At 35.7% G+C, this 12,718-nt stretch overlaps 1 protein-coding gene across 2 annotated transcripts in view; it reads right to left on the bottom strand.

Moving 5' to 3' along the window:
- Nucleotides 1-1,046: 1,046 nt before the first annotated feature.
- Nucleotides 1,047-12,718, bottom strand: part of SLC25A36 (solute carrier family 25 member 36) — a 38,610-nt gene continuing 26,938 nt past the window's right edge. The window contains exons 5-7 of one of the 2 annotated variants that reach the window (XM_036266712.1): nucleotides 10,797-10,863; nucleotides 7,533-7,822; nucleotides 1,047-4,847 (exon numbers count right to left, since the gene is read on the bottom strand). In XM_036266712.1, the coding sequence (XP_036122605.1) occupies nucleotides 4,654-4,847; nucleotides 7,533-7,822; nucleotides 10,797-10,863 (551 nt within the window). In that variant the 3' untranslated portion in view covers nucleotides 1,047-4,653. The remainder of the gene's footprint in view (nucleotides 4,848-7,532; nucleotides 7,823-10,796; nucleotides 10,864-12,718) is intronic. The other variant, XM_036266711.1, reaches the window with a different exon arrangement.

The raw sequence follows: 12,718 nt of genomic DNA on the forward strand, positions 1-12,718 counted from the left end.
TCAGTATCCCGTGTCCATTCATCCAATCTACAGGCTGTTGGAAAATCACATGAAGTCATTGTATAAACATAGCACTATGTGAATTTAAATTACTGGATTGATTCTATATAAAGGTAACTAGGTGATCTGTGCAATGCAAACATCAAAAAATCATTTAACTGTTACAAACTGCTTGTTTGCCTGTTTCATTCATTGTAAAAAGGCCACATTTGAACTTTCAGAAATCATAAACTCACTGACTTCTTCCTCTCTCACAGCTCCTGATACTCAGTAATGAACACACATACACACAATCTAAATTTGGGACACTTAAATACCAATCTCAACCATTACTTTGCCAATATCTTCCCTCTCCCCACTATTTCAGTCTTCAGGAAAGAGTACTGTCAGCTAAGGCCAAACAATTTCAGCATTATGTTAACTCTGAGAAATGGAACAGGACAAATCTGTCCTGGTTTCCTCGCCTACAAACTGGGTGAGGAAAACCTGGAGAATGTAAAATGGGCAGGTACCACATAACATATCTGTGTCACTTGTATTTCAACAGAGCACATATCGATTCATTTGGTTATTCTAACAAGTTTCTAACTTTTTGCTGTTAAAATCCTTAACTTCCCTAAAGGCCATAACTAAAACAAACAAAAAAAGCTACTTGAATTAAAAACAACAACAAAAAATTACAACCTAGGGAGGTATTAATCAAATCTAATCTGGCTCCAATTTCTCAGATGTTCTTTGCAAATGGCACGTTTTGCTATGTAAAAAGTACAGTACTAAAAGATCAATAAACCTGTGGAAAATATGTTAGAACCAACATTCTTTATTAAACCCTGAGAGAGTTCAATTATTGAACCTTTTGATTCCCAGAGATTTCACTGGTCTAGCAGTTAGGAGCCTAACACACATCTTGAAAATGGTAATGCACTTTTGTTCTACACATAATCCTAAGAAAGTGTGATCATATTCTCACCATACCAAATATTAAGATACATATATATATTTTAAAACACCATGTTTTCATAAGCATCTTTTAATTTTTAAAATTTTAACAATTCAAATAAAATTCAGCTAGTTAACATAAACACAGAGTAAATGCACATAATTTACAGCTACACACAGAATACAATAGCAACCCTCATATAAATGGTCAAGATATCAACTCTTGAAGTTGATTATTTAGCTATGACTGCAAGGTCAAGATTCAATTGTTCACATATGCAGGGGTACACATTCAAAATGTTTATTAACACAAAGAGAGCGAAACCAGAATCTCCAGTTTCTGAAAGGAGGCATGAAAAGCAGCTCGCCGCGTCATGAGAAATGTGAGGGCATGGCAGAGAAGAGATCTGGGTAGGCAGAAAGTTAGCACATTAAATGTTTTCATACAATTAAAATTCCTTCCAATTTAAGTCATTCAGAACTGTCTCTGTTCTTAGGAATGTTAAAGTCATGATCAACATCAGAGGAAGAAAAAGCTGAACTACTATATTTATCAGCCCCAAAGGGTGCCTATAATACCAACAGCCTGGGCAGAAGAGCATGTAAACAGAAGACAGGCATGGGCAATGCTGGGAGTCAAGGATAGATTGATTTCTAGCATTTAAATCCTTCAAGTTCAAATCAGTATTTTTAGTGATTTAACACAAATCTAAAAATACTGACATGTTTATGCTCCAGTAAGAGTCAACACTCCATTTTCAACCCAAACTCTGCTGGCCCTAATATACTAATGCTTTTCTACAACGGGCATTAGGTTTTAGGAGACAAAAGGCTGGATTACATAATCTAATGATATTCTATCTTGGTTTTGAAGATACAAATCAAAAAGCTGGCTCCACTAAGTTACATACGTAATAAAAATTAGGAGAAGGCTTTGGTGATAGTTCTTTCCTGGATTGATAACCACTGTGTGGGACTCCAGTCACAGGGCTGGTAATTCTCTGATCTGGACTCTGAAATTTAGGGAATTGTTTTCTATGAGCCACCGGTACCAGACTTCTTTCTGCTGCTCTGAGAGTATGCTCTTTCAGTACCTACGGCTTGAACCTGAAAAAGTTCAGTTTAATTTTCTGAGAAGATTCTACAATAAACGTACATACCCATCTGAAGAGTGCTGACTACCTCCATATTGGACATAAACTGTTATCTGACAGAAAATAGATGAAAACAAAACACCGTTTTAAAAAAGGAGTCCAATGCTTTAAGTATGAGCTTTTCTTTTTAAAAACATTTGTATCAATTAAAAACAAAATCTCCAAAGAAATGTTTCAGAGACAAGTTTTATAAATAATTTTTAGGGTTTAAAACAATTATTATCTGTCATACATAAAATAAACTACAGCAGACTGTGCTTTGGGGGGGAAAAGACAAATTAAAATAATATTGTTCCTTTCCGGTTGTCACACAAAGAAACAAAGCCTAAGACTAAGATCTTTTCCTTCCAGTACACACATAAAACTCACTTTGAAAAGCTAAATATAATGCACTAAAGGTCAAAGTAAGTTTTATTTGCTAAATACAAAAGGAATAGAATAAATGTTCATCCTTGAAGGACACTTGTTATGAATTTGCTGTAACTCAGTAATAGGATGCCCCTCAGCCGCTGGTTTCACATCATTCCCAATCACTTGTGGGTACCAAGATCATTATGATAAAGCAGCGTCTCTGTCCTACATTCAATACAACTAACATTTACGAATCTTCACAAGGCAAATGGCACTATGTTAGGCAGGATGAGTGGCACCTGAAGAGGCAAACACTAGAGATGAAGACTTTCTCTACAGATTTAAGTTAGAAACCCCTGTTTTTGTGACTTTTGGCATGTTCTTCATAATAAATGTCAAAGCTGAAATTCACCATAGAAGTTATGAATAATCCCAAAGGTAATGAAACTGAATTTGCCTTTGGTTTCCAAATAGATTGGAATATTCTAAATTCCAATCAAAGCACCTCAAAAACATCCAGTTACTGCTGATTACAAGGAAGTTAAGAAGGTGAAGGAAATTTAAGAGGGCACTGTGTTTAATTGGTGACAGCAGAGAAAGCTTGCAATGACATGCTACAATTTTCTATGTTAGGTTACTATAGCATACATAGAATACTTAAACATTTATTATTAAAGATCTCCAAAACAACATACCTAAAGCCCAGAAAAATGTTATGAACACTGTTTCTGCCTAATACATGACCAATGTTTAAAAAAATAATCTTAACATGGAATTCTCTTCTCTTACTACACCCCCCCCCCAAGGCCACAAAGTGCATTCACAAAGAGTCATTCTTAAGGTAAAGCCATTGCACAAATGTACAGTTTACATTTACCGAGATGAGTACCACACTGGAGTTTAACTGTAGAAGTTTTCTTACACCAGTACAGCAACAACCGTAAGCTAAGTCTCTTAATTGAATGATAGCCAACGTCTTCCTAAGGGCCATACATACAACACATTTGAAGTATTAAAAGGTGCAGCTGAACTTGACTGCACAATGTAAAACCTCTATCCTGTTAGCATACTTAGTCTGAATTAACTTGAGTCTTTCTGATTTACCATTCAAGAACTTAGGATAGAATACATTTCTTTGCAAAAGCAGTTTGTTCATTTACAAAACTAGGTCAATTAGGATCATTTACCTGCTCAGAGAGCAGGACTCAGGTATTTATGTTGACTTTAAAAAACAAAAAAACAACCAAACATTTGTAGGGGTAAAGCTGAAAATTACCATTTTCTCTACAAAATAAATGCAATCTATACAGATCTTCCGGAAGTAATTCAAAGGTTCAAATTCTTAATGTGAAAGCAAACTGGGAAAGACTCGGAAGTGGTAAATTTTTTCCATTAAAAAAAATGCTTAGGAAATTCAAAACCAATAAATCGCTGAAAGACAATTGCATTCATTCATGTGTCATAAAGTTAGAAAAGATATGAGGACATGCTCAAGTTGCTTAAAATCAATTTTACTGGTTCATGTTGTCCCAAACTATTACCAGTTGAGTTTGATAGGTAAAGGAACAATTTAAGTGTCCACATTATGCTAAACATCAAGCACCTGTTAGCAGTGGGAACCAAAACATTTTAATGATTAAAATATCAAGACATTTAGATACTATTTCATTAGTTGTCAAAAACAGTGACAACTGATGCCAAATAATTACTTTAAAGTACTGAGCCAAAGCCTCTCAAGGACTAATGTGAAAATGATACTGAGGATCTCACTATTGTTATTTTTATAATTACACAGAAGCCAAAAGTTAGAAATTTATGACTGTCGATACTTTGGACAGTTTATAGAATAGTACAGCATTCGAAATGGCTTTGTTTAGAAGACTGGAAAAGTATTCATGGAATAAACACTATACTCTGTCCGCCACAAATAAACAAAATGCAACCGAGTCCCGTGGACAGGGTAGAGAAAATGGCAATTTTGAGGAAGGAGTGCTTCTAAAGGCCTTTTCTTGGAGGCAGCCCAGGTTTTGCTCACATTACTGAAAAGATCAAGTAATGTGGTTATGGTTATTTGAATTCCGACAACCATTTCCACTTAGTTACACGTTCCCAAAACATTTTTCTTCTGTCCACCACGCTGGTTCCAATACTCCATGGTCCACTGTAATCTTTTGGTCTTCCCTCTTTATACTTTGGTGGCCTGATGTTGTTATCCATTGAGGAGGTAGACCACCAATTCATAGGTGGCCATCATAATGGCTGTGTTGGGAATCTGTCTCACCAGATGAGTAGTTAGACCACGGTAAAGAGACCCATAACCTTCTTCTTGAACAACCAAAGATAGTGTCTGAAAAAATGATCTGTATTTTGTTCCCTCTTCACGTAGTCTTGTTCTTACAACTTCTGTTAAGGAAAGAAATAAAGGCATTTTATTTAAACATTCGTGCTATCTTTATAACCTCTAAATACTGAGCACATTCCATTTACCGGTAAGTGTAAACTTAGGATAAAATAAGAAGTAATTTTTAATATGTTACTTATTGAAACCAGTCACATTATAATACCACCAAACTTCTAAGAGAGCTGGCTAAAATCATGTGTACTTATAAAATTTCATGGGTTCCTGAATAGTGAAAGACAGAATGGAATAAAAGGAGCAGGTGTATACTAGATATAGATTAAAGGTTGAACAAACATGATAAGGAAAAGGTGAAGAAGAGGAAAAGGGAGTGGAGGTGGTATCAAGAATGAAACAGACAGACAAATGAACAGCACAATGAGAACACAGAATTACTAATCCGTTCACAATGGCCTGCATGTACCCACATAAACTGCATGTAGATAGGCTGAAATGTTTAAAACATAAGCTGCCAGGTAGAAGGCCCCCATCTGGGAAGCAATTAAGCAAATAATCATAAAATTTTAGAGCTGAAAGGGATCTTTTCTTTGTTTTTTAAATCCGCACCCGAGGATGATTCCACTGATTTTCGGAGAGGAAAGGAGAGAGAGAAACATCACTGCAGAGAGAATCCAGGGATCAAACCTGCAACTTGACTATGTGCCCCAATTGGAAATCGAACCTGTGAGCCCTCTGTGCAACACTTCAACCAGCCGAGCCACATTGGCCAGGGCACGCTGAAAGGGATATTAAAGATTATAGTAAGCCTGATTTTTCTTCATTTTAAAAAGTGAGGAAATTGGGACTGAGAGATTTTCCACAGGTGAGAGCAGAGACTGAACAAAAATTCAGAGCTTCCTACAGAACAGTCTGTTCCTTCCACATTTATTATTTGTCAAACTTTCTCAACACGTTATTCTTTTTTTTTTTTATCCTCACCAGAGGACATTTTTCCATTTTTTGTTCAGACAGAGCGGGAGGGAAAGAGAGAGAGAGAGAGAGAGAGAGAGAGAGAGAGAGAGAGAGAGAAATATCGATGTGAAAGGGACACATCGAGTGGCTGCCACCTACAGGACCCAACCAGGGCTGGGGACAAACTGCAACCAAGGCACGTGCCCTTAGCGGGAACCGAACCCAGGTCTCTCTGGACCGCAGGCCGACACTCTAACCACTGAGCCAAACCGGCCAGGGTTCAACACATTATTCTTGATGGGCCCGAGCAAAATGGCCTAAAGACATTTCCACTGTAAATGTTAACATCTGAAATCTCGTGACCTACCTTAAAAATTTATGCCATTTATACATTCCACTCCAAGATATTGATGATAAAAGGTCCCTCTTCTCATGATGACTTCATGTCACATGAAGAAACAGAACTCCCAAACTCTCTCACCTTGGCAGGTCACCATGCTAGTCCTCCCCCAGGAGCCCTGAAGCAAACAATGCTGCTGACACTGTCCTCGTGACTTCTCTTAAAGAAGTCAGGACAACCCTCCGGAAACTGAGCTAAATTCATAGTCCAATTTGGTTAGAGTTTGTTTTATTCATAAATTACATTTTAAAGCAAACACTCATTTCCTAGACTTGTTCATTTTTCCTGATTCGGCTTTAACCACAGAACCTGAGCTTTATGGGGTGAATGTAAATGCTGGTCAGTGTGACAAAACTGAAGTACTTAGCTCTGGCCAGGTAGCTCAGCTGGTTAGATTGTCGTCCCCATACACCAAGGCTGCAGGTTCGATCTCCCGTCAAGGCACATACAAGAATCAACCAGTGAATGCATAAATAAATGGAACAAATAAATAAATGGAATAAATCAATGTTTTTCTCTCTCTCTCTAAAAAGCAATAAAAATAACCCCTAAACAAAACGGTAACAAAAAACAAAACAAAACAAAAAACCCCACCAAAAACCAGTTTGGCTGCTAAAAAAATAAAAGTGAAGCACTTACAGATTAAAAATCTGAATCAAAACAAACCTCAAACACATCGAAATCAAAGGCTACACTTGAAACAAAAAGTTACCAGAAAAACTCAGCATGTTGCAGACCAACTGTTAAGTTATTTCTTTAGCTATTTATGAAACGAGCTAACATTATAAAACTTACACAGAAATAAAAGAAATTATTCATACATACTTATTTGCCAACATGAAATAATGCAAAATAGCTTGATGTTTGGGAATATAGACTTTAAATTCAAATGGGCTCCATCACTGAGTATACTGTGTGACCTTGAGTAAGTTACTTATTCTTCACATTTCTTATTTCCCTCTTGAAAATGAAGAGTTATGGTTATAGTCTAGCATACCTAGACTTGGAAGGATTTTTATGTAGATTAGCAATAATGTATTTCTAGCATGTATAAAGTACATATAGCACCTACACCCAAACTTAAAAAAGAAACTTGCTTAAAATGATCTGGCTGGAATCTGACTGTCTCTGGGTTAAGATCTGTCCAGAGCTCATGCTAAATCACCACCATGCTACTGCAGCATATACTGATATATTAAAATTGCTTTACATTACTTATATAAACTTAATCCCATATGATGAACTAAGAACTGTATTTTGTTATACTGAAATTCAGTGAAATTCTAAATGCTCTAATAAGTGGGCTATTGGCTAGGGTGGGAGAGCATTTCTGAATTAACAAAATATCACATCTAGAAACTCAACTTCTCTTACTTACCGTGTGGATATGCTATGCTTGTGGCACAAGTTTTTGAGGTGGCAGCAGCCAGCATCATTCCCACAAAATCGGATGCTTCTTTTACAGACTCATCATCATTTTCCATCGTAGAAGCAATCTTATATTCCAGTAGTTTTTGCTTAATACTTTCATAAATAACAAAGTGGATAACAGTCTCTGATATGCCAGCATATGAAGCAGACATGCCCCTATAAAATCCTCTAAGTCCATCTGTCTGATACACTTTACGAACACATTCGAAAGCACCCATTTGCTTTTCTCCACGGTTTCTGAAAAGAAAAAGAAAAAAATCATTATAATGTAAATAAAGTAGTACAGGTTTACAAATAAAATACTGTAGAAATACGCCACTCTAATATAAAGAATGAATCCCTTTAACTCATGAAGAAGTAAAATCAGAATTTTGAAACATTCGTTTAAAATTTCGTATTTTTGCCCTGGCCAGTTTGGCTCAGCGGTTAGAGCGTCGGCCTGCGGTCCGGAGAGACCCGGGTTCGGTTCCCGCTAAGGGCACGTACTTCGGTTGCAGTTTGTCCCCGGCCCTGGTTGGTCGTGCGGGTGGCAGCCACTCGATGTGTCCCTTCACGTCGATGTTTCTCTCTCTCTCCCTTCCTCTCTCTCCCTCCCACTCTATCTGTACAAAAAATGGAAAAATATCCTCGGGTGAGGATAAAAAAAAAAACAAAAAAAAAATAAAATAAAATTTCGTATTTTTTTATCTCACATGTGTCACATTAAGATGGGTAGCATGTAAGTAGTTTATTTTACAGAGTGAGAAATACACTGTACTGAATCTTCAGTTTCATGTCCTCACTGAAGTTTGTATTGTAGGGTAAGTAACAAAATCCTTTGGTCCAAATACACTGTGACTGTAGCTCAAGATAAAAACAAAATGAACAAAAATCATTACCATCATTTTAAATCCAGTTCTAAGTTAAGATTTCTTTTGCATTTAATAACATAAAAAGAATGGCTGAGACACCACTGATGACAGTACATCACAAAAGCAGGGAACATAATTAATCTAATTTTTGTGCACTTGAGGGATTCTTCCAACCCCATCCAGTTCTCTTCCCAAAAAGTGACTGGGTGAATTAGACAAATTTACTATGATCCTTTGAGGGCCATGGCCATATTTTTCATTTCAATATCCTAGTGAGTAGTGAATGAGGACCTCTACAGTTATCAAGTATTTACTGAATACTGGGCCCAAGAAAATGTTCTCAGTGTTGCTGCTTCAGATTCTGTACCCTTTTCTTGTAAGTATGTAATTTTGAGTTTATAAAAATATTTATAACCTTACATGATGATTTCCCCAACAGAATCTCATCTATAAGTAATGGGTTTAAATGCTACCCACAGGGAAGAAAATGAAAGATTTACCTATTTATAAATGATTTACAACCTATTTCTGACATGAAATAAAACCACAACTAAGATACCTATCCGATAACCTACAGATTTCTCCAATTTTATGAACTAAGGCCTGTCTTCAACTAATGACACTAAATAAGTACTTTTTAGTTGAATAATCCATGCAACCAACTAGAATGAGTTTCTGCCATCAGATTCTTCCTTACAAAGTTAAAAGAGTCCCAAAGGGTAACAAGCAAACAACCACATCTCAGCTCTGTTCTTCACTACATCCTTATAAATAAGCATCTTTAAATCAATGTTTCATGATTACCCCAACCCTGTCCCATTACCCACTCCCAAGTCTAAGATCCACTGTTAAGTGAAAGAATAACATTAAAGAATTTTAAGCCATGTTGTTTCCTGGATCCTCTACAAATCCACCCTATGACATACTGAAAAATATCAGCAGTAGTTTAAAATAGTATAAAATAGACTGGCATCTCACACTTTCCGTAACCTTTGGTTTGTCTTACCCACCGTTATTACCTTTCAGATTTTTGGCTTTAAGAAATAAACTTTCTGGCCCTGGCCAGTTTGGCTCAGCGGTTAGAGCGTCGGCCTGCGGTCCGGAGAGACCCGGGTTCGGTTCCCGCTTAGGGCACGTACTTCGGTTGCAGTTTGTCCCCAGCCCTGGTTGGTCGTGCGGGTGGCAGCCACTCGATGTGTCCCTTCACGTCGATGTTTTTCTCTCTCTCTCTCTCCCTCCCACTCTATCTGTACAAAAAATGGAAAAATATCCTCGGGTGAGGATAAAAACAAAACAAAACAAAACAAAAAAAAAAGAAATAAACTTTCTGTTTTCTACAACACTTAAGATTTCATTAAAAATTGTTCCAAATGAAAGAATTAGACATTTCTTTTCAAGTCTCCAAACATTATACAGTTCAGCATGACAGAACTTAGAAAACAGATATTTAATCAGGCGTAACTGTTAATAATTTCTTAGATCAGTTTTATTTAGAGTCTACAAGATCTAACACTACTTCCCAAGCCCTAAAATATAAAATAACAATGGAAATTTGTTATGCATAGTCTACTCTAGGCTGAAAGGCTAAATCAGTTTTAAAACTATTAACATTAACATTATTATTATTATTATTATTATACACCAGGTGGGATAATCTCTCTACTTAACAGTATTAGCTTTCCCCCATCCTCTGTCCTAAAGGCCAACAGGAGCTGGAATGGCAAGACTCTAGGACTTCAACTTCAAACCTGCATGGTTTGCATGGATTGTTGCCTCTGCTTAAAATGGGCTCAAAAAGACCATTCCTTGACTATTCCATCGAAGTTGGTCACCACTCTTTCTGGTATATCTCTAGAATCTATCAGTGCCTGCTCAATATAGATTTATCGAATGAATGAATCTTGGTATCATAAAGTTGTCAGTGGTAACAGATGAAGTCTATAAATAAAGGAACGCAAAATCCCATGCCAGGACTTTCTGCGTATTAGGTTACTGAATTTGAGCAATGATCCTCAAAGATTTAGTCTAGACTAGTTGATCATGTGGGTTATTTAGCTGTTGAGAGGCCGATTATAATCACCCATATAGAGAAAATATTACTACTTGGGCTAGGTTAATATATCCTTCTTTCTTCTCCTTTTACTTAAAAACACAACACATAATACACTTTCTTCCCTGAAAGTCTCATACTGCCAACTACTGTATCACTTTTGCTTCTGACAGTAGACCCAAGGTTCTAAAACAAAACAAAATAATACAGCAGTAAAAAAGGAGACACTGAACTTATACCAATATAAATTTATAGAAAAAAAATTAGTTCAAACCAAGTTTAATAATTTTGTTTTAATAAAATCACATACCTTGCATCAAGCTGTAACCGAGTCTTTACAAGCCAAATGGGGTTGGTTGCTGTGATTGCAGTAAAACCTAAACAAACATGTTTAAAATGAACTCTGGTAAAAATGCATACACTATTAACGTCAAGGTTTTTAAAATTATATAAATCTATATTAAAGAAAATGCATATAAATACTTAAAGTATTAACTGATATATACTTTATGGTTTTATTTTACAAATCCATACAAACATGAACATTTGTGCTTTATTTCCAATCTACATTTTCAAATTCTGACCATTATAACAGATAATCTTTTAAGAACAAAATTTGACTATATATAAATTTCCTCTCCCAACACATTCAGGGTATTCTTTGGATGCCCTCTACTCTCTAGCTAAATTCAGAAACCCATTTCTATAGACAAACATACAAAAATTTTGTGTTCTAGGGTATCTTTAGCATGCAAACACTTTCATCACTACATTTGGGGTCCAATTAACATCATAAACCACTATGTTCAAAATGGATTCTCTATGTCAACATTTACTAATATTTGATCTTAGGCTGACTGTATAACAGGAAGGATTGTTGTTTGGCCTCATGAATACTTTATATAAATATACACTTAATACTGTTAAAATAATGGTATCAAAGAGGTAAGATTTCTGTTAGGATTAATAGGACAAATCTATTTTTCATCCACTTAAACACATACAATAACTCAAAAGTTCAAAGAGTAACAAATGGGAACGTCCCTCTCTCTTTTAGACACTGAAGAGAGAAACTCAGGGCAGAGGTACCTCTAGTTTACTTAAAAATGAAGTAGTACTTTCTATCAAATACTAGTAGGTCAAGCACATTCATTTTAGAAACGTGGACTATAACCAGCGCATTTAATGAATAACGTACTTTCAGAAACAAAAATGCTGTGGTGCATATTAGGGATAAATGCAAAATAATTTTACTGAATTGTATACAAAGTGGAATTCAGTTACACAGGTTCTTTTCCTTTCTGGAATGTCAAGATAATTAGGTAATTCAAATTTTACTTCCTTAATACACTGCTTTAACACCGTAGAACTAGCCAGATATTTCACAAAGGGATGCTCAAACTGAATCTATCAAGTAAATGAAATAAACGTTTGATATAACTCCTTTAATAATCTTGTAATGGTTATACAGTCCCCTCTTCTCATAAGTGCTTTTAATACTACATATATATGTAGAAAACTAAAATGGGACCAATAATTTTATAAGCATCAGTCAGCATTAAATAATAAAAATCGGAACTGCTAGATATTGCCAGCACTAAGGTGCTTTCCATGCACATATTCTGGCAACAAGAAAGAGAAGAAAAATATAAACCTGTGAGATCAGTTTAAATATTTTGTTTGGAAAAGATTTCTCTTGCAAGGTCTAGTTTAAGAATAAACTTATATAGTATATATATTTTTCTTCTCTTTAACCTCATTTTTTAAGTAAAAGTCAAACTAAAGATAATTCAAATTTTATTTTAAAGCTAATATGAACCAGTCATCAGTATTCTGGTCATATCTTTAATTTAATAATTCTTTATTTTTAAACTTAAATATCTGTATTAGCTAAATGGATGTACAGCAATATTAGGGGTTTATTAGTGAAAAGCTGCTAAGCAGTCAAACCAACACAATAGTCTACATTACTCACAATGGTTTTTATTAATTATTCTGTAAAAAAATTTTTAAATTGTTTTATTAAATTTTGAAAGGCTGCCCTGGCCGGTTTGGCTCAGCGGTTGGAACGTTGGCCTGCAGACCAGAGAGCCTGGGTTTGGTTCCCACTAGGGGCACGTACCAAAAAAAAAAAAAATTTGAAAGGCTAAAACAGGGCATTCATTTATTAAACTAAAACAAACACACACACGCACACACACAAACAAAAAACAAAAAACCCAGCCTCTCTAG

This window comes from Molossus molossus, unplaced genomic scaffold (genome assembly GCF_014108415.1).
Source record: "Molossus molossus isolate mMolMol1 unplaced genomic scaffold, mMolMol1.p scaffold_m16_p_18, whole genome shotgun sequence".
NCBI classification, from domain to species: Eukaryota; Metazoa; Chordata; class Mammalia; order Chiroptera; family Molossidae; genus Molossus; species Molossus molossus.